General features: G+C 44.1%; 1 protein-coding gene across 1 annotated transcript in view; it reads left to right on the forward strand.

The window, feature by feature from the left end:
• LOC118227030 (protogenin A-like) overlaps nt 1–22,204 on the forward strand; it is a 47,435-nt gene that overhangs the window by 6,000 nt on the left and 19,231 nt on the right. The window contains exons 3-9 of the mRNA XM_035417111.1: nt 11,768–11,912; nt 12,142–12,275; nt 12,752–13,048; nt 13,220–13,379; nt 13,815–14,062; nt 17,511–17,675; nt 20,637–20,942. Of these exons, the coding sequence (XP_035273002.1) occupies nt 11,768–11,912; nt 12,142–12,275; nt 12,752–13,048; nt 13,220–13,379; nt 13,815–14,062; nt 17,511–17,675; nt 20,637–20,942 (1,455 nt within the window). The remainder of the gene's footprint in view (nt 1–11,767; nt 11,913–12,141; nt 12,276–12,751; nt 13,049–13,219; nt 13,380–13,814; nt 14,063–17,510; nt 17,676–20,636; nt 20,943–22,204) is intronic.

Below are 22,204 nucleotides of genomic sequence, written 5' to 3' on the forward strand. Positions count from 1 at the left end.
AATGTCTAAAGGGTCTAAAAAAATCAACACGTTGTCATGTTCCATGTTCTGACAAATGGTTTGATCTATGGTGCCCTCTGGAGACAGGCAGGGGCGTTCCTTCATTTTATGAACAAAGAGTTACCTTCCTTACCTATGCGCTTATGACCACTTGGTGAGAAAGGGGGTCTCTCTTTGCGCAGTGAGTGGACTGTGCAGTTAGTGTGATTCATTTGCCTGTGTATTGTGAGGTGAAATAAATTCTGTGCAATTGGCCAGAGGGCCATTGAAGAAAACAGTTATTGCACGCAGGAAATGGGGCATTCAGTAACCTGTAATATACTGATAGGCTGGCCTGGGGCTGGAATGATGGGACAGGCAGGGCCCATATGAACAATGAGCTGAGGATCTCTGGGCTGAATGAGTGTACGGGAGTGCCTTGAGTGGAGCTGGATTAATGTGCTCTTCTGTGGAAGACTGGCTGCAGGCACTGCACTCCTCAAGCCTCAAGTCAGGCTTCTAGAGGTCCCTGCGACACTTCAAAGCCACTGAGATGCTCTTCACACACACACACACACACACACACACACATACACACAAATTATTTATTTAATAATTCATTTGAGCTTATTTGAATTTCCTAGTTGTTATACATGGGCATAGTAAGTCTCAAACCATTGGCTCAGCAGCATTTTTTTGACGAAGCTGTGTGTTTAATAAGACATTTACTATTGTGTGTTCGTGGAGAATTTATGCTTCGAAAATGTCCCTGGTCCACCTGTCCAGTTGGAGGGCTTTTAACAGGAGTCATAAACTTCTTCAGTTTATCACTCCCCCATGGTGATCCTGATTGGTTCAGATGAAAACAACCCCTCAGTTTAAGGGGTTTGTTAATAGTCCAGTTCCTCAATGCTATCTGAGAGACTGTGAGAAAGAGCTTGGATTGCTGTAATGGTTATAATAGGTGGAACGGTTGCCTTAGGGGAAACCCCTACCATGGCTGACCTTTAAAAGAAATCAGCAGGACTTTACAAAGCCAATGGAGAGAATTTATCTTTTTTTGCTCATTAGATGTGTCATGTGACAAACTGGTTTGGAGCCAAAGGCTTCAACTTTGTACATTATTTTGACACCGACAAAATAATTAATTTACCTAACAGCCTTGTTTAGAGTGACCACTGTTTTGTTCATTTTGTAAGAAGGGAAATGTGCCTTAAAGCATAACTAAAATAAAGAAAGCCGCAATTTGCAAAACATTTTTGGAAGTGGATGTTCAAAGAATTTAAACTAATATACACACAGATCCTGAATATTTTCCTTCCTATTCTTTTGAACATGAAAGGTTTCCATGGTTTCCCCAGACTGAGGTCAAAGGTTGCTTTAGATTGCTTTGAGGAGTGTGGATCATGAGACAAGAGCCGGGAACTTAAATTTGCCTAGTGCTATTGTTGGAAATTCCTCTTCATCTCTATGCTGTTTCCACATGGGTCCTATCAGTTTCCTCTGAAGTTGCCATTTGATTATCAGGTGGTCATTGATGCTCTGTTCCGTTCATTTGTTAATCTTGGGCCTATTTATACATTTTTCTACATTAATGTGATGATAAAACTGAAATTAAATGTGATAAATTGGGTTTTGCCTTCAGTAGTCCAACACAGCTCTAACTGCTTCTTGGGATGAAATTTTGCCACAGGTATGATTATGATTATGTATACTGGTAATACTGGCACAAATTAGAAACCCTGAAATGACCTGTAAAACACCTGCCCCATTAGAAACAGAGGGACGATGTCCTGTGAAAGAGGAACTTTAGATAAAAAATAAGGAGGAGGAGGAGGGACTGCCTGCTGAGCTGAAAGGCCAGGGGGCTCATGGGAGAATTGGCTTTGTGTGGCCAGGCCAGTGGTCAAACGTGCCTGGCCTGCAGGCTGGCCGGCTGTGCGGTGATTGATTTGTAGCGGCTTTTCAGCGTGCCATTCTTCCCTTCGGTTGTTTGTCAGGCTAGGCATTCTTTTTTGGGACATGTCATTAATTAAAGTGGGGAAAAAAAGAACCGTGTGGGGGAGAGTTCACTGCCTTTTTTGTTTTTTTCATTTTTCCACCAATTGTCAGTTTAGATGGCGTTTTAAATGTCACATACAAAAGATAGGATTTCATTTTGGGGATACACAGCTCTTGTCTATTGACTTTTTTTTATTTTAAGACATGTATGGTATGTTTCTCCCAAAAATGATTAGATGTCTACCTTACATTTTGCACATAAAAAGTTTATCAAACTAACATAACTGCTGCTCTTGAGGAAAACGATGTGTATGAACCCCATTGAATGTATTTCCTTCATAGCGAAGTAATGAATGACTCAAAAATGTATTGGCACATCCAAACAAAATGCCTTGGATGTAAATTAAATGAAATGCAAAGAACCACCCTGTTTACTTAAGAAAATGTTTTTGACGCAAATAAACAAAGCACAGAATAGATCTGTCATCAAGCTTGTTTGTTTATAAAAATGAGGAGAGAGCCACAAGACAGAGACTGACTAGGGCTATTGTTGTTGCATAGTGAGACATACCAGGTTGTGTATGTGCACGGTCTGTAAACTTAGAAATCACAGATAAACGGGGCCACTTTGCATAGCTTCCCTGCATATTGACTGTTTGTTTTTTTTTTTGTTTTTTTTTTGCATTTTTCTGTTTTCTAAAATGTTAACATCTCTGTTGGACAAGAGTGAGCCAATAGGATGAGGTGATGAAACCTTTTCTTTTAAGCATATTATTGTTTTTGATAATTGCACAGCCTTATCTGGGACCATTTACACAGCCTACTTATTATCTTGGTTTTAAGCTGGACTTCCTAAAGCAATTCAAATTAAAGACCTTTGTCAGGGATACAACTGCACTGTGCCACCTGGAATTTGAACCTGCAACCTACTGGTCATGAATCCACCTCCCTGGCCAGAGCCCACACAGCCACCACTGTGATGGCTGTTTTGCATTTATAGCTTGTTTCCTCACCCATTTCCTCTTGATCTCAGCACGAGGCGAATTATATGCATTTGCATATGAAGCAGCAAATTGACCCCCCCCCCCTCCTCTACCCCCACCCTTTTGAGCCCCACTGTCCTTCAAAAAGTCAGCAGTGTTGGAATCTTCTTCAGTCATTTGCTTGCTCTCAATAAAGAGGGGATTCCTTTTCTCTTTCACGGTACAGTGATTGTGCTACGTGTGCTGCCTTTGTCTATTAGCATTCATTTAAACATGTTTTGTAGAATAATAGAGGCGATCCTTCACAATGTAAACTTCCCACAATTCTCTGTTTATTTGTAGGCTTCTGCCCCTCTCCCATATTTTAGCTTTACGTTCGCCAATGTTGTACTCTCAATTAGATTTAAAAATGTCTAAATGTATGAATAATACATCTGCTGTGCCACACATACACACGCACACTCTCATTCACACACAGAAACCATGATTTAGCTAGATTCCTACATCTCTTTCTGGTTTGTCTCTCTGAATTAAGGGGGGGCTGGGGAAGGCTTGTGAAAGGCATAGCTTCCTCTGTTTGGGGACGACGTCCGAGGGGCCACTTTCAGCCCCCTAATCTGCGAGCCCTGACGTCCTGAAAGGTTGAATTGGGAGTGTGTGTGACTGGGCTTAGTGCAGGCATGTGTGTGACTGCAGTCTGTACTGATTTACTCTGCATGTGGTAAATGGTGAGGGTTGGTCTGCTGCGCTGACTGCCTCTTGGTGGTGAAATATGAGGTGCTGATAGTTTACTTCTCTGTTTGGTGGTTATTGTTTGTGTGCATCATATTGATCTCAAAGACACAAGCATGTTTGCTTTTGATGTGACGTGTATGGACAACTAGTAACTTTTTCCATACTAACACAAACAATGGTAATATGATTTTGAGACGGCACATTACTCTCATTAGTACTGTGTGACTCCTTGTCTTTCTGATAAGGTTCTTGCAGATGGAATGCATTGAAGGCCTCTGATTTTTCACATATTTTCAAACCCTGAGGTGGTTCTGCTTTCACTAGAGAGAGGAGGGGTCATTGCAAGCGAAGAGGGGGTGTGTTCGTGTCCTGCGTGGAGAACCAGCAGGCCATGAGTGGGGCCATTTGCAGGATTAGGCATCGGCGTTTCCAGCCGATCGTTTGGCAAATTGGCCCGGCCTGAGCCGCGAGAGGCCATGCTGGTCAGAGCGGCTCATCCACCTTGTTTTAATCAGGGCAGGGAGGGAGGAAACCACACAGGACGCGGGGCCGTGAAGCGGCCGAAAGGCCATAGCAGTGTCTCCACGGCCACTTCCTGCTCTTTAACACCGCCGGGACCCGGGGACCTGGAGCGAATTAGCCCTGCCCCTCCTCCGAACCTGATTTAGCCATCTCTGCAGAATGTATTCAACCAACCTGCATCTGCGAAACAAAACCATGACAACAACCATTCTACCGCACAGGAAAAAAAAAGATTTGATTCCCTTACGCCCAATATGCCTAACCATAGAGGCATGAAGAAAATGGTGATTTTTTGTGTTTAATTTGAGGTGATTATATTAACAATAAGGACAAATAGATGGTGGTTAATAAAGGAAACGTCCATTGCTTAGACAATCTTTCACATGACTAAGCCTCAACATAAAATGATGACTGGCTTTGATCCCTAAAATATCTTTGTTTTAACTTACATCTCTGTGTAGCTTTGCACCATAAGGTTATATGAGTTGTTGAGGCTTGGGAACAGATTTCTCAAGCCCTATCACACAGTAGTATTTAGAAGCCACTTTGCTATATCAGACTGCCTGGTCTGCTGCTGATGCAAGGTTCCGGAGAATTTGGTTCCACCCCCCATTTCTTTTTTGTTAAAAGCTTGTCCTCTGGGAGTTGGTCAAGCATGGAACTTCTCCCAAAACCCAGGAAAGACAGCAGGCTGGAATGGCTGGGGGAGGGGTAGGGATGAGGGTGGGAAAGGGGTGGGATCTTAGATGGCTTCAGACGTCTCAAAAGGGGACCTTTGACTGGTTTTGACCCGGGCCCTGATCCCCCCCCATTGACCGTACCTCTGGTTTCAGCGAACCCGTCTGTTGTGGTTACACTGCAGTTGGGAGAATCTGTGTCCTTGTTTTAGACAGGGAATGACCTTTCTTCATTTTGTGAGTAGAATTTAAAAGGGTCTTTGTGGGATTCACTGCGAGAGAGAAGTGTACAGGCTATTAGAAATCCAACAATTCTCACAATTTTTTTGATGGCAATTTTTTTATATCAAAAAAATGTTTTTTGTGTTTGTTTTACTTCTTCATTATTTCCATCAATTTTATGTTAGATGACTCTCTCAAAAGCATAAAACTGTGCTATATGTGTAAAAACATTGTGTGCGATTGTTTAATTATTGATCCAGAGTTAACAACATTGGACCCACTACCCTTTAACTGAAATTATCTGGCTCTGATAAGGAATTCACAGCAAAGTTAGCTCTTCATTTGCCTATTGATTTAAGATAGTGTTAGCAGTATTTTCTAGCCATAACACTAAGACTTGGCAGTAACACAAATAGAAGCCATTTTACTTCATTGGATGGTTTAATTAGCTAATGGATAGATACTAGGGTGGTGGTTTAAGTCCAATGAGAGAGGGGCGGCAAGAATGACATAAAGTGAGAGTGAGGCAGTGAATGAGGGAGAAAGAGAGGGAGAGAGGGAGTAAGAGAGAGAGAAAGCCATGCTCTCTGAATAGAGAACCCCCCCTCACTTGCAGTGGCCCCCCAGTGCAGTTGATTGGCAGTTAGCACGGAGCCAGCAGGCGAGCAGCACTGCCGCCATGTCTGGATAAGCCGTGGACTAGCCAGGATTTGTGGAGGTCAGGGGTCAGAGGTGAGGGCAGCATAGGGCGCAGATGGCCAGGTCCCCTATATACGCTGGAAACCTCTCCTCTCAGGCATTCTGTCCTCATTATAGATAATATGAGCCTGGCCAACAATGGATCTTATATTGCTTTTTCAAATGTGGCACCATGATTTGCCCAATTTTACATTTGCAAAAAAAAGGTGTAAAGCAAAAAAAAAAATTGCTTTGTATATGAATAAAATTGTCATGTTTGCTTGAAAGAAAGAAGAGAGACCCATTAGATACACAGAGACCCAAGCAGACACAATGAATCTTTTTGCTATGCTGTGCACATGCGGTGCACTGCAAGGATGTTATTCTTGACGCTGTACTTAAAGTAATCTCGGAGGCAATTAGATGCATACGCATTTAACTTCCCTTGTCCTTCACCTGCTTTAACATCTCATTAAAAGGCATTATGTGCTCCAGTCATGCCTGACCACTGTGAGAGGGAGATCAATTATGTGTTTCGAACGGCTCTTGACCAGAGCCTCGGCCCGCTGCTCCTTCCCCCCTTCAGCAAAGATTTGTCTTTGTTGTTTATCAGTAGTCAGTGGGGGAAGTGCTGTTGCTTAACACAAACACGGTTGGTTGAGTGATTTTTTTTTTTTTTTAAAGCATTTTAAAAACACATTTCAAGAAACATCCCTGCAACCTTTGGCCCCCAGGCCACTTGGACTCCTCTTTGGCCCCGGAGGTTAGGTTGTATAACGGTTAGGAATGCACTTTGATGTCGATTAAAGGTTCCACGTTTTTTACTTTTCTGCTGGACAATAGGGCTGTGGAACTGCGGGGGGTGGGGGATGGGCAGACCCAGCTTTTGATTGGCTTAATCTAATGACTGCGATTGAGTGTTCGCAGGCTAAAACACATGTGCAGGTAGATCACTTACTCTGATTTGTGTATTTATTTCTTGTGCCACACCCCCTGCTTCTCCACATCAAAGTCCCAGTGCAGGAGGTGGGCAGTGCTGCTCTGGGACAAGTGGCCTAGCGGCCCTGAGCTAATTCAGTTAAAAATAGCCAAAAGCAAGGTAGGTGTTTATGCAATGAATGGCCCAGATTCCACTATTATCTTCAAAACAACCTGACACAAAGAAGATGACCTCTGTTACTTCGGGCTATTCCGCAAGATAGTGTACATGTGTCCCTTTACTTCTGTTACCCAGGTAATAAGTCCACTTACACATAAGTCAGATGAACAGGGAAAGTTGCAGAGGCCGAGTAACTGAGAGAAGGGACGTCAAAATGTGGTCAAAGAAATAAAATAGGTGAAGGGTATGGCCTTCAGGCCATTTTTAGTTTTTTTCAAGGTGAGTCCCCTTTGGAGAAAAAAAGAAAGGAAGAAACTGAGACGAGAGAATTTCTCATGGGGCAGGTTCATTTTTTCAGTGACACTTGCAGGCATGTCATCTGTCAGCGGCATAAGTTAACCCCCAGCTGGAAAACCCTCTGCCTGAAATGTCACTGTAATGTCATAGTGTCAGCTGTACTTAGACCGTGGGGGAAAATTCCCTGCGCTTGCTGCCTAAAAAAGACCCGTTGAGGCTGTCAGAGCCTCCGCAGGCTGCTAATGATTCACCATAATGATCCCAGGTCCTGTCAGGTATTTCTCTGATCACCTGGCAACATGGACGCTTCATACCCAGTTATATAGCACAGCTGGGTGGCTTTTGGCAGGAAGGCAGAAAGGAGGTGTGCTAGGCAGATCACTTCTGTGAGCTATTAAGTGTAGCAAAGGTTCTTCTGCTGAGAAATACCCTCAAGTACCATTTCGTGGTTCGCCTTAGTTATCATTAAGCATTGTGTATGTGTGTAAATGAAGCCTGATACTGAGATTTTTTGGAAATGAGAAGAAATGGAAAATGCACTTCTGGGGGGGTGCATAGTTGCAAATAAATAAATGGCTGTTACATCTAACCAAATACGTCTGCAGGGATTTTATTCCACCTAGTGCCACCTCTGGTGCTTTTCATGTTATTGCTTAGGTTCAGTGCTTTAGCTCTTTTAAAAAATGGACTGCAGTTCACAGGAGAAATATTGTGCTCATTTATAGTGGCCTTGTGTAATATTTCTTCTCTTATTTGTAGTCCCTATGTTCATTGGTCAAATGTGGTATGCGTTAAAGATAATCCAAGCTGTAACAAAATATTCAAGCCTTGAACCATAACTCTTAAAGGTTTATGTGGCCATAGAAAAAATGCTATTGGAAGTAAATATTTAAACTGTGGAAAAACTACCAGCGGGTAGAACATGCTGCTATGGTATCACTAATTGAATTCTGAGCTGTTATTCCGAATAGACTGTATCCTCCACAGTGACCAAAGGCATGTTCAGATATCCCCCTCTTCTCTGAGAACCTTTTTGTGCTCTGATGTCAGATGTAACAGCTGTACAATCAGTCAAGATAACCTTGTGCCCAAAAAGAATTTGCTTCAGTAAGAAACCAAGTCGGTTGTAATCTTCTCAGTGCTCTGCTGTGTGTTTTCTTGATTCAAGTCCTCTTCCTCCATCTCCTAAGGAGGCTCTGTCTGCTTGTGTTTGCTCTGCTGTCTTTCTTGGCCAGTGGAAGCAGCCGTTTCCCTGATAACGCCTCCAGGACAACTTCTGAAAGCAAACGTTTAGGAGAAGCTTGCATTCTCCTGCTGAACCTGTGTCATAGTAGAGCTTGGAAGGCTTTCTGAGAGTTGTTCATCTTTTCATAAAAAAATGCTCTTTGCTGGACTTTTTTTAGAAGATGATGCACACTGAAGGCTGCAGTCAGTAAAGCAGAAAGAGGAACAAATATATGTAGCACTTCATTTATTGGCAAGCATCATTTCTTTACTTTGTGCTAAATGTGTTATTTTTGCGTGTCGTTTGGCTTTTCCCCGGTGGAATTTAAGCCCTTCCAGGTTGAATGACCTTCACATCTTGCATTGTGCCCCAGTGATGCCAGTAGTGATTTGCATTTAATGGTTAAGTGGATGTTATCACGCCTCAGGCCTATTGTAGAGATTGTTTTATTTTTTTATCTTGGACCTCCCTAAACTGCAATCTCTGTTGGGGTCTGCTCCAAAAGCAGGATTTCAATTGATTTCCCTTAACTAATTATTGACCCGAGGCCTTTTAGGACAGACAGGGTTCGGAAGAGGAGGACAGCAGACCTTAATGGCTTTTTCTAGTTTCACTGAACTGCATCTGTGACGCTGTAGTGAAAAAGCTTCCACTGGCTTTTTAAGGAAACTAGAGCTGTTTTACGGCAGCGCTTTTATTATTATATTTTAGAATGCAACACAAGATGTATTTTCTCTCATCCGTGAATGAGGCTTGAGTGGAATAGCCAGTGGGGAGCACTTCATTTTGGTTAAACTAACTGAGAGAAGGTTGTGACAGGGAGGGGCGTACAGACAGCAGGTCGGGGCAGAGAGGGGAAGAGATATTTCACAGGCGGACAGCAGGTTGCCAGCGGGGTTCTGACGTGAGAACTGCGCCGCGTCCGATTCTTACGGGGTTCTGTTTCACTGCGGCGGATCTGTCTCAGGGAAACGCGCCGTGTCAGTCCACGCCGCCGGCCAGCCCCCGTTCCTCTACGGCACGGCCTCCTGCAGGGCAGCACATGCCTGCTGCACCGCCAGGAAACGCCCAGGCGTCGGCCCCGGCCTTCGGATTCAGGAAGCGCAGACTGGATTATGCCACCGGTTGCAGGGCTACATAAACGTCATTTTCTGGAAATGAAGCTGATGTAGCCTGTTAGCATGCCTGCTGAGTTGGTGGATGAGAGTGCCTGTACTTGTGTGCATTAGTTGTATGTTGGTCTGTCTGGTGCTGTTTTATGTGTACATGTGTGCAAGTGTGCTTGTGCACATTTATAAGAGAAGGGACAGATATTTTCTGCCAGCTTCCTAATAACGATAAAACGGACCCGTTCTCTGCATTATTGGACACCTGAAACATGCACATTCACGCAGTTATTCAGGTATATCTCCAAAATCATTTCTGGTTCTCTCCTGCCGTAAATCTATCCAGTCTAGGCATTCCCTTACAGTATTGGCTTTCACTTACAGCCATTCTGTGTCACTACTTAAAGCAGGAAAAAATTCTCTGTGATATATATTTAAATACGATTGATGAGGTGCTGTATCTCAAATAACAGCAAGAATCTGGACACAATTACTTTGGGTTTCTCATGGGTCTTCGTGTAGTCTAGTTTCCAATGCAAGACAGTTTGAAGCAATTAATAATGTGCTGCAGATCAATAAAGCCTGTCCGATGCATTTAGGTTAGAATAATTCCAGGCAGTTATTGTTTTCACTGTTTATTTAATTCACAAGCAAAAGAAGCAAAATAATCAATATTGTTAAAGGGAAAGTCTGAGTGTTTGAATGCAGGATACCGTATTCAACTAATCAGATTATGGGTAGGTCTCTAAGCCTATAGGAAGGGGACTGAAGGCGAAGGGTCAAAGATGTTATCACTTCAGTTGGGTTAAAAGGCCACTGAGGGCCAGAAGGTTATTAGTGGTTTGTACATTAGTCTGTCTTTGTAATAATCGCCATGTTTCCTCCCAGTCTTTTTGCAGTTATCAATTCAGCACGTTGCTTACAGAAAATGGCTGCAACTATGGGTGAAAAGGTCTTAGTTGGTCCAAGAGAAACCTGGCTCTCCTGATACTATGTTTTAGTAGACTGTAAAAAAATTCCAACAATTATTTGTAGTTGAAGGAATATGCCTTTCAAACAAAATTTTTATTTATTAATTCCACTTGAAAATTGAAGGTTGATATTGGAATTGCTTTGTGATTTTAGAGGATGCACAGCAACTTGCAGTTCTAACCTTGGTCTTGTATTATAGTCCATAATGGTTTCCTCTGTTTAGTGAGGAAACCACCTACCCCCACACAAAGAGGACTGTCTTGACCATTCAGTATGTCAATGGAGAGAGACAGAGACTATTGATTCTTTATTTATCATTCTTCCATCCTTGTGCCTGCGTAGGATTGACGCTCCTGGCCTCTCGGATGAGCTGAGCTGATCTGCTTACTAATAGGATTAGGGCATCTTTCCTTTGGTCTGCTATCTGGTTAGAGCTGCATTGTGCAATCTATTACACCTGTCTTCTCAAGCGTCAGCCTGTGTGTCCAAGGCAAAGGGGCAGTGTGCTTTATTTTTCTCTGAGAACATCTGAGAACAACTGAGAAGCAACGCATCATAAGCTGTAAAGACGATTCTTTGTCAAGCCGCCGACTAATAGAAGTCATTAATGAAGGCCACCATATTTGAAAGCAGGGATTTTTTTGCAATTCCTCTTTATTGTTGCCATTCTTTGTGTTTAATTTCTTGGCAAAGGTTGTCTCTGTTCTCATGCAGCTTTAATAGGATATAGCTTTGCTGCCTGATGACAAGCTAACAGATTCCTTCCCAAAATGTAACACTTCAGAAATCTGTTTGGAAGTGTTAAACTTTCTTCCCACACAGTAACTTTGTCAGTAATTTGGTGATTGTTGAACTCACCACTTTGTAAGGAAAGAAACACGTTTAATTGTCAATGTTATGTGAAAGTTTTAATTACGTTTTAGTTTTTCATCAGCTGAATGGTCTTTTGGAGAGCTACCTATTCGAACTCAATGGCACCTCGTTTCCTACTTACACTTATCTGCCTTCTTACACACGGAATGATGATAATGCTTGATGGTACCATCTGAACTGGGATATATAATCAGACGACATGAGCCTATTCAAATTTTCTTTTATTTCCATCTTTAATAAGTGTATTAAGTGTTGATTGTTCACATTGGCCAGTTTTATGTGTTTAGCTGATGGTGTGAGGTGATATTCTAAGATAAAAAGGTAGCGATTCAGCTGGTATTGCTTGTGGGCTGTTGTAACTTGGCAGTGGCTTGACTGTTTCTCCCCTTTTGTTCCAGGTATTTCTCCCTTTGTGATCCAGCCCACGTCTGCGGTGGTGACTGAGGGATACGTGGCCAGATTCACATGCAAGATCACTGCCAGTCCTCCTCCCATTATTACCTGGGAGTTCAACAGAGTCACGCTACCACTGGTCACTGAAAGGTACCTCTCATATATATACAAATGACATACAAATGCTCTTGTGCATATTATGTCTTGTTCATGAATTCCTCTTGAGGAATACTATTTTGGCTGAATTGAGGAGGTGTTTAGAGGACCTGGAAGGCCTCCACAGTGCTTTGCTGACTTAGCCTTCTGTCCCTGGTCTGTGCTTCCTGGTTCCGTTTCCGCGTGTTGAGTCGTGACGAGCCCTTGCCCTTGGTTTTCACAGAATCACAGTGCTTCCGAACGGAGTGCTGCAGATCCACGAGGTGGAGAGGGGAGATGCGGGGAGCTACCGCTGCGTGGCGACCAACATCGCCAACCGCCGCCGGAGCACAGAGGCCATGCTTACCGTCAAACCAGGTACGTGAGAGAGATTCACAGCTTTGGAGGAGGGTTTTCCCACTTCATGATTTGCATCCATGTCATCACAGTGCTGCCATCCCATAGACTCCCCCACAAGCCATTGACCGGATTCCACAGAACAGACCACACAGTGAACAACAGGGAGGGATTCTTCCAGCTGGAGAAGTGCATGACTCACTTATAGCAGCTGGTGGCCTGTAGGCACCTTGTTAGTAGCTGGGTGGCGCTTATGTAGCTGTAACATAAGGACCCCTGGCTGACTTACGCCCACCATTTGGAATGATTCCAATTATACCCACACCACAGACTCCTGGTGACTGTAAGCTTGGAGTGGTTTTATAGGCCATGTCATTCAAAAATATTTTTATGCTGCAGGGCATAGAAGCTTGAGGAAGTAGTAATCTGAAAGAACAGGCAGGATTGTGGGTACCAGGAGGTGGGTGTCCATGTTAATGTATGGGGTTCCTCTGCAGCTCCCGGACCCCGCCCCCCACAGAGGCCTGTCATCATCGCTGGGCCTCAGAACATCAGTGCATCCCTGCATCAGAGCGCCATCCTGGAGTGCGTCGCCACCGGCAACCCCAAGCCCCTGATCTCCTGGAGCCGAGCGGACCAGAAGTCCATCGATGTCTTCAACACCAGGGTGCTGGGGAACGGGAACCTGGTCATCTCGGACGTGAAGCTGCAGCACGCGGGGGTGTATGTGTGTAGGGCTACCACGCCCGGCACGCGCAACTTCACCATCGCCACGGCAAACCTCACAGTCCTCGGTAAACCTTTGCCCTCTCATCGCCTGTAACTTTGGCGCTTAAACTCGAAATGGCTGACGTTTCAGACATTTGGGCATAAGTGTAGTCAGAAATGCTCGGGCAAGACTAGGTGTAACTGCTGAGCAAGTGTTGTGGCTATGGTGTAACCGGTTTCCCCCTCCCTCTCCCCAGCCCCTCCCTCCCTGGTGGAGTGGCCTGAGAGCCTTACTCGTCCTCGTGCAGGCACGGCGCGTTTCGTCTGTCAGGCCGAGGGCGTACCCCTTCCCCACATTACCTGGCTGAAAAACGGGGAGGAGGTGCACTCCAATGGCCGGATCAAGATGTACAGCAGGTATAGGCCTCAAGCCTGGGTCATGTTGTATTGTTACTTTGTGATCATCTTCATTTACTAATTTGCTTCTCTACTCACCTTTCTAGCAAATAGAGAGTTAATAGCCCTTTTCCCTTTCACAAATGCAATATACTGAATACAAGTCTTATGTACGTACCTCTACAAAAGAAAAAGAGTCCTCTTTCCAGTATCTGTGTCCCTAATGAAATTTCCATGTTTTTCTTGTAAACAGTTTTAGGGCAAGTTCCTGTTTTGGAACTGTAAGAAGCTGACTAATTCACAGCATAGCTAACAGCATTTAGTGATAGCACCTGTGCATGCAGGAGCTACCAGAGTTAACCGAGTGTTAAGTGCCTGATGACGGTTATGGGGATTAGTTGGTTTAGCACCGGAGGCAGAATTAAGCTGAAGCCTTGCACTCTGCCCATCCCTCAGCAAACTGGTGATCAACCAGATCATCCCAGAGGACGACGCCATCTACCAGTGCCTGGCGGAGAACGAGCAGGGCTCGGTGCTGTCCACGGCGCGGCTGATCGTGGTGATGTCAGAGGACCGGCCCAGCGCGCCCAGGAACATCCGTGCGGAGACCGTGTCCAGCTGCGCCATCCTGCTGGCCTGGGAAAGACCGCTGTACAACTCAGACAAAGTCATCGCTTACTCTGTCCACTACATGAAGGCTGAAGGTAGGCCTGTGAGATGAGAAAAACAACTACAGCAGTGCCCTGTGATCCACTCTTTACAATGATGCTGTGGCCTCCAGCAGACCGTGTTCCCTGACTACAGCCCACTGTTACATTGATGTTTAACAATCCTGTTAGTTGGTTTTTGGTGGTGGGGGGGAATGAATGTTGAATATGTTTTGGAATTGCCCACGGTAACATAATTCATACCCCCCTGAAGTTAAATAAACAGTGTGTTTGGATTTCTGTGTGCTCTCCGCCCCCCCCAACCCCTGAACGGAATGTGAGAAATTGACCATCTGTTGTTAATAGTTGGTTGGTGGGCAGAGGTCAAGGGAAAAGAATGGCTGCCCCACTGACATTAGAGGAGCAGCTTTCTCTGTGCAAACAGGCTGGGCCTGCCAGAGTTCACCTCCACCCTTAATTCAGGCCTTAAAGGCACAGTGCACCCATTATTTAGGGCTGAAACAGTCCCAAACTGACGAAAAAAAGACTAGAATAGATAAGGGTTTCAGTCCAGTGCTCTTGAAATTATATTTCCCAGGCATGGCTTCCTTAATGCCGTCAGGGCAGGTTTATTGTTTCCTTGTTAATTCCTGGGCCATTGTTGATTGAGTGGTAGTAAGAGTCACATTTGAACAGTGCGACCGTTATACAGTTTATTCGGCTGCCCATTACGCCCAATGTGCCCAGTGTAAGCCATTGAAATCTTCTACAGAGGAAAAGCATAAGACGAGGGGGGAAAAAAAAGAAACAAATTGGCCAAAGAAACACCTGCTGCAAAGAGTGTTTTAGCCCCTTCGGCGAAGCGGGATAAGGAGCGGGGAAAAGTGCAAAACATGTCCTTTTCTTTAAGAAAAGTGGCATCCGTCAGGGATTTGGTACACTTGATTGAGATTTAGTGATGCATTGTGCCCGGCGTTGTTCGAATGGGAGGCCGTTTGGACTGACAGGAATCGGCGCGCCATAGAATTCCGCGTCCAGAGGTCACGGGCAGAAAAGGCGACGGAAATGAATGGGGCCCTAATGAAAGGGGGGACTAATTAGAGTGTGTGTTGGAGTGCTAATCCCAAACCAGAGAGTTTGTGAAGGTGCTGTGAGAGTGCGGGTCTGCGGGGAAGGTGGGCTTTGTCTCCGCCTCTTCGCCCCTTTCATCGGAGCTCAGCACGAAGCCTGCCCGGGCTTTCACAGCCCGAACAAGGCCCTTTCTGTTTACCCTCAATGATCTTGTTTACTAGGTCAGAAATCGGGCCGTGCAATTCAATGTGCCTGTAGCGGTAAGCAAGCCTTCTGTGTGACCTTGCTAATCTGCGCTAATTAAAGTGTTATCAGGTGCATTCACAAATGTGGGAAAATGCCATTGTGGGACTTGCATGTAACCGTGTTGATGAAATTCATCTGCTAAGAGGGGGAGGAACAAGTTTGATTAAGTTGACATTTTTTAACTCTGTGCTCCCCCCCCCACCCATGTGAATTGTGCCAAAAGTACATAGTTACAAGGAGATACTCAAAAACATGGCTCTGGAGGCAGCTAGGGTCTCAGACAAGGCCCTCCTTGAGCAATAGTGATTATGTTTTAATTGGAGTTTACTGAGGGAGAAGAAAATGTCACAGAAAGGGGCACAGAAGGTTGAAATCTTTTTTGTCTGCTCTGAATGTATGCAAATCTTAACACTTTCAGTGAAGGCTTCTTTTTGACTGTTAATAGAAGAATGCCTGTGAGCATCCAAGATTGAAAAGCCATTGCATTTTTAAGAATGGGACATATCTTTCTCTATGCTCTACCTTCATTTAAGATAGTTCATTGATGTCAGAGTTTTTGTTCCTCATTGAAAGCGCTGACTGTTCAGTGTTGATTGAGAGAGCAGAATTAATAGAAGCAAATCCAAAGGATTCTTAATATTGTTTTTTAAATTTAAAATGGTAAAATCAGTAGGTCTTGACAGAGTGCTGAAGCATGGGTCCTATATAAGAAAAGACGTTGGCCAATATAAAGCACTAATAAAGGAACACCCATGGCTTGCTTAGTGGCCATAGCTCTGCTGTGTTAAGTTTTGTGTTTCACCCTTCTGTGAGTCATTTGTATGAAGAGAGTTCAAGCAAGGGCCATAATGTTGGTACTGTAGAAAAAACCCACAGGGGTGCATGGGATCAGTACTGTAGAAAACTCCAGCAGGGGATCAAGGGGTCAGCTAATTAAAAAAACCTGTGTGGCGCTGGGTACTGTAGGGAACATTCACATGGGGCCCAATGAGTCAGTATTTTAGGAAGTTTTCATAGAGGCCCTAAAAGGTCATGTACTGTAGAAGTTTCCATAGAGACCCAATGGGTCAGTACTGTAGAAGTTGCCCTAGAGACCCAATGGGTCAGCACTGTAGAAGTGTCCATGGAGGTCCAAAGGATCAGTACTGTAGAAAATGCCCATAGTGGCCCAAATGGTCAGTACTGTAGAAGTTTCCATAGAGGTCTTAAGGGTCAGTACTGTAGAAGTTTCCATAGAGGCCCTAAGGGTCAGTACTGTAGGAAATGCCTATAGTGGCCCAAAGTGTCAGTACTGTATGACATTTCCATAGAGGCCCAATGGGTCAATACAGTAGGAAAGTCTCCACAGGGACCATAGAGATAGGACTGTAGGAACTCCCTCAGCATGACCATGGGATGGGGAGGGGAGGGGGTGGGGGTGAGAGAATAGGATGCCCTGGAGTGCTTTTATGTCATCTTTACTGTTGAAAAGGCCCCTGCATGAGGGAAAAACTATTTCCTTTCCTCTGCCTTCCTGCTGACAGAGCAACGTCGATGCACAAAATGCAGTGAATGCGGCCATTCTTTTGGGGGTTATTTGCACAGCCTTCAGTAATTGCTCTCAGTTAGTCACTTCCTCTGATAATTGATCTGTTCCTGTACCATAACGGTCCTCTGAATTTTTGTGGTACGGTGCACCCGGCACATAAAATTGAGACATGCCACTCTATTTTTTTATGAGTCTGTGATCCTAAAATTCCTGTCCAATTACTGCAACCTGCATGTTCTTTTTATTGTAGCTGCATCTTAGAATAACTCACATTGTAACTGTCGTATTTGTATGAAGTCTACTAAGCAATAAGGTGCTGGTATTTGATGGTAAGATTGTGCTTTAGCTTGGCATATTTTGCAAGGTTCTACCAGCCCAAACACCTGGCAGAGTGGCAATTTCACTTTCATGGTCTGGACCACTGCATAATTTCTGTTGATGTTCTATAATTCTCTGGCATATTTTTTCTTCAGATGTATAGTTGAGTGCATTCTAAATGAATGAGCAATTATGCATTTGAGTGCTTGCTAAAGAGGGTTTTTTTTACAGTATAGCCTAGCATACTCATCTCTCTCTGATGAATTTGTATGGTTTAAAAAATATAATGGCTTTTGTCTTCTTTTTTCCCTCTTGATCCATCATTCCCCTCCCTTTAAACAGGTTTGAACAATGAAGAATATCAGGTTGTTATTGGCAACGACACCACGCGATACATTATCGATGACCTGGAGCCAGCGCATAACTACACGTTTTACATCGTGGCCTACATGCCCATGGGTGCCAGTCGCATGTCAGACCATGTGATTCAGCACACGCTGGAGGATGGTGAGTCGGCTGTATGAATGTGTGTGCTTTCTTTCACTGGGGTGAGATCATAAAAACAGTAGCAAAATGCCAGTACTGAGAATGTGACCCCAAAAATTATTCTATAGCAAAAGCCAAAGCCCAGTAAGACTTAAACATCTTAGTGAAATCTTGATTATTACTTGTTACATGGTAAAGAATAATACACAACAGAACAAGCACCACTCAGAATCTACAGCCATTCTTACAGTATTATCACCACTTAGCCATCTAGTGGTAAAAGACTGGTACTGCCATTGCCCTGGGGGAGCCAGTCAGTCAATCAGTGATTAAGTGAGGGTCACTGTCATTTCTAGGGATGCTTAGTCACAGCCAGAAACAAAGGATTCATTTGTGTTGATCTGGATTGCAATGAACAGGATGTTCTTTGAGAACCAGGGGCTGCTGACCCCTGAATATCTTATGGGAAAGCCATCACAGCGAATAATGATTTTCTATGGGTGGTGTTTGTTGCTGAAAGGATTTTAAGTGAGGTATTTATGTGTGCTGTCGTTGTGTATAGAGGGCCAGTGCCTCGGAGGGACAGCTGATAGCCTCACTAACTGTAGAATACAGTCAAGCTCCCCCAGCTTATGGTGCTGGGTCAAAGGCCATGCTGCTGATTTAATATGGCTGAAGTTCTTAAATAATGTGTGGCCTATTTTTACTGAATGGAAAACCCTGGGGTCAGCTTGGAGAGTGGAGCATCTTTGGAATCAAACATCTTGTATTTCGGGGTATTTTTAAAAAGAACATGCCCATTTTATGTTTTATTCTTTTATTTTATCTTATCACTATCTAATGAATATGTTAACGTTACTATTGGCCAATGGGGAAAAATGTACTTTCTAGCTGGTTATATACAAATCATTATGCTTGTTTTTTTCCTAATAACTGCATTTGTAACCCTCTCAAGCAGTGTGTGGACTATGACTTTTTCCTGCCCATGTAGTGCTGACATTCCTTGTACATGTAGTCAGCTCAGGAGTACTTAAGCAGCACATACTCTGCATACCTTTCATTGCTTTGCCTGCCACATTGCTAACCAGGACTTGGGTGCTAATTAGCGTCCTAATGTAACACTGATCAGGTTATTAGGAAAATGTCATGTTGCTCAGTCTGGACCATTTAGGTTAAATTGTAGGTGATAGGTAATAACAGGTAAAGTCTTGATAATGGTAGTTTCTCCTTGCAAAAATACGGAACAGGCATGTTCTTAAATGCTTCTTATTCCCCTGTATGGGGAGTGCTCCAATATTCTGCTCAGCGAACATCCATATTCCATGCTATTTATGCGAGTAAGCTTCTGGTTCATGCTTGCTAATTGATTATGACTCATGTTCACTGTTATTCTTTATGTGCTAAGACATTACTCTGCTCTTGCTGTGCTTAGTCATTTAAGCCGCGTTTCCACCAAAATTACCCGGAACTTTCAGTCCCAGGAACTACTTTACCAGGAACTAAAAGGTTCCTTCAGCCAATGGTTGTCTGCGTTTCCACCGGGGTCTAAAGTACCGCGAAGATTAGGCAAATTAGCCCACTGACGTTGTCGTCGGTCCATCTGTCATATGATTTCTTCTGTAACCCCATACTACCACCGAAGTAGCCTACATTATTTTCTAATAACCGGGACAGCCCGGAGGGGTTTATTCCACTTATATACAACGGGTTACCAACAATGACTATATATGGTTACTTTTGTATTTATTGATTTTCATATATCCTCTCAAACACATTCATTAACAGCAGAAAACATGCACACGTTGTAAACAATTTGCTGTTTTATTACTTTCTCGTCGTCAATTCCATATAGGCTAATCGCAAAATGACAAGAATAGAACGAAAACTCGGACTTGCGTGAAAATGTAAATTAGTAGTGGTACAGCCACCGTTTGCTTTCCTTCGAAGTTACTGCTAGCCGAGCAGCGAAGTGTGCCCTCCAGATGCGAACCATGCACCATAAATGAGTCCATAGTCTTCCTGGTCTTTTCGTGGAATTGAAAAATGGCAGTAAAATTGAGTAAAATTACGGCAGTCTGAAAAAGTTAAAGGGAAGATTACTAGAATTAACCTGTTATTTTACCCGGATAAAAAGTGCGGAAGGTGATTTCCAGTTTGCTTGTACTGTATCACCAATGTTAATTATGCAGAACTACCGCATACCTCACATAACTGTATCAAACGTTTTGAGTCAATTACAACGGGCTAACAAAGAAAATCCGGAAGAAAATATTCAGCAACCGAATTAATCCGTTTGAATGTTTTGGTAGCCTACGTAATATGCTGTCCCAGCACGAATGCTTAGCATTTTATAAAACGAATACTAAAGCAAGAAAAGAACAGAAGACCACACGTTATAATTCCAAGACGTTGACAGGCTATAACCAAAAGTAGGCTACTGCGCCGCATAACATACAAGTTTGATTTGAAGTTATTATGAAAATAAATTGGTTTGCCGCTGCATATTTTCAAACATGGCGGGTAATGGCGGAAAATAAATACAACACAAATGCTACGAGTACTCGACCAATCAGAAATGTTCAGCGCTGCAAACTCCACCCAAAAGGTTCCTGTACTTTCGGAAAGTACTACCCCCCGAGCAGGAACGTTTTGGGGGGTAAAACAAAGCCCCCAGAACTAAATTTAGACCCTAGTTCCTGCGGTGGAAACGCACTGAGTTCCTCAAAAGGTTCCTAGTTCCGGGGTATAGTTCCTGCGGTGGAAACGCGGCTTTAGTGTTTTGACCCGTTTTGGAAACTGTCTTCTCTTCCGTAAAATCTCTGCTTGTTTTGTTTCTGAACGTACTTATTACAGTTCCGTCCCCAATTTTAGAAACTGCAGTGAGTACTCACCTCGTTTACACCGGTGAGGGCAGGGTGGTTAGTAAAGTGTGCATATGAGTGTGTCTGTCTGAACTCGGTTCATGTGTCTGTCCGACCCCAGTGCCTGTGCGTGCTCCGGAGCTGAGTCTGACCAGCCGCAGCCCCACCGACATCCTGGTGTCCTGGCAGCCCCTGGCGGCCAAGCTGAGCCGCGGCCGGGTCTCGGCCTACCGGCTGTCCTACCGCACCGCCGCCGACAGCGCCGTCATCTCTCTGGAGCTGCCGGGGGACCAGGCCCAGCACCTCCTGGAGGACCTGCAGCCCGACACCATCTACCTCCTGCGCATCGCCGTGGCCACCCGCGTGGGCTGGGGCGAGCAGTCGGCCTGGACCTCGCACCGCACACCTAAGTCCTCTAGCACCAAAGGTACGCTCGTCTGTAACTCCCCCGCTCCAGTCTGGACCTTGCGCTGAAGGTTCCACCCATCAGACCAAGTTTGTGTCGTTATCATTTATGCACGGTTGAGAGAACCTACAGAGCCTGATTATAAAAATCTGCTTCAGTAAGTCTTTCGAGGTTTCACGTGTGTGGACTCCAATGAGGAAAGGTTTTAGTGAAAGTAAAATTACAGTATGTGTCTGTCAGACTACAGAAATGAAATCAAATTGATCATTTTGGAATTGATTGGAAAAACTGTGATCAATCTAAATGATCAATTACAGTTTTCACACTCCCTGCTTTCAATTTCATTTAATCAAATTCAAATAATAATTTGAGTTCTTGGCTTTTTTAGGTCAAATTTGAGGTCACTGTTATCTGATATTTACTCAAAAATTGCTCAAATTTTCCTTGAATTCATACACTTTGTACACAATTTTAAATGAACAGATCATCATTTTGGGCTCCCAGAAAAAAAGCATGCAAACTGATCAAAATAAAGATATAATCATAACAGATATTTGCCACGCTCTGGTTTTGGTGCAGAAGACACACGTGAGAAGAGCGTGGCCTAATAATCTTGTTAAGGTCTGAGGCTGTTACTGTGTGACCTTTGCCCTGCGCAGTCAGGTTGGTGGTAGTCATGGGTCATAAAGAGACACTGACTCCGGGGCTTCTGGGATGGATGAAGAATAGGGCCATTTCAGAACCTAGTCTGTGCTTCAGAGAGTGGGGGGAGGGGCTTTGGCCCTCACCATCTGCATTCGAAAGCAAACTCTTTTTCTGCGAATTTGCCAGTGAAGGCAGACCACACAGTACATGCCTGAGAGTAACTGTAGAAATAATCCTCCCCCCACCCTACCCTTGTGTACATCTTGTGGTGCAGCAGTCAGGAGCATGGCTGTGAAGTGACATGTCAGGCTGAGGGAATGAATGGCCTTTTGGGGCACATTTGTGGGTCTGTTAGTTCCATCAGATAAGGAAGCAGGAAACACATGGGTGGAGGCATTCTGAATAGCGAGGGACGAGCCCAGGAACAGAAATGTCTCCAGTCCTCACTTCACCGTTATTATAATGCAGGAGTCTGCAACCCTGTGTCCTGGAGAGCCACAAGCTCTGCTGGTTTTTGTTTTCACCTGAAAATCAGCACCCAATTCAGACCAGGAGCAGTTAGTTCACTGTGTAATCAAGTGCTTTAATTAAGTGAGAATAACAATGAAAACCAGCAGAGCTTGTAGGGTTTGCAGACC

This window comes from Anguilla anguilla, chromosome 5, assembly GCF_013347855.1.
Source record: "Anguilla anguilla isolate fAngAng1 chromosome 5, fAngAng1.pri, whole genome shotgun sequence".
Lineage (NCBI taxonomy): Eukaryota > Metazoa > Chordata > Actinopteri > Anguilliformes > Anguillidae > Anguilla > Anguilla anguilla.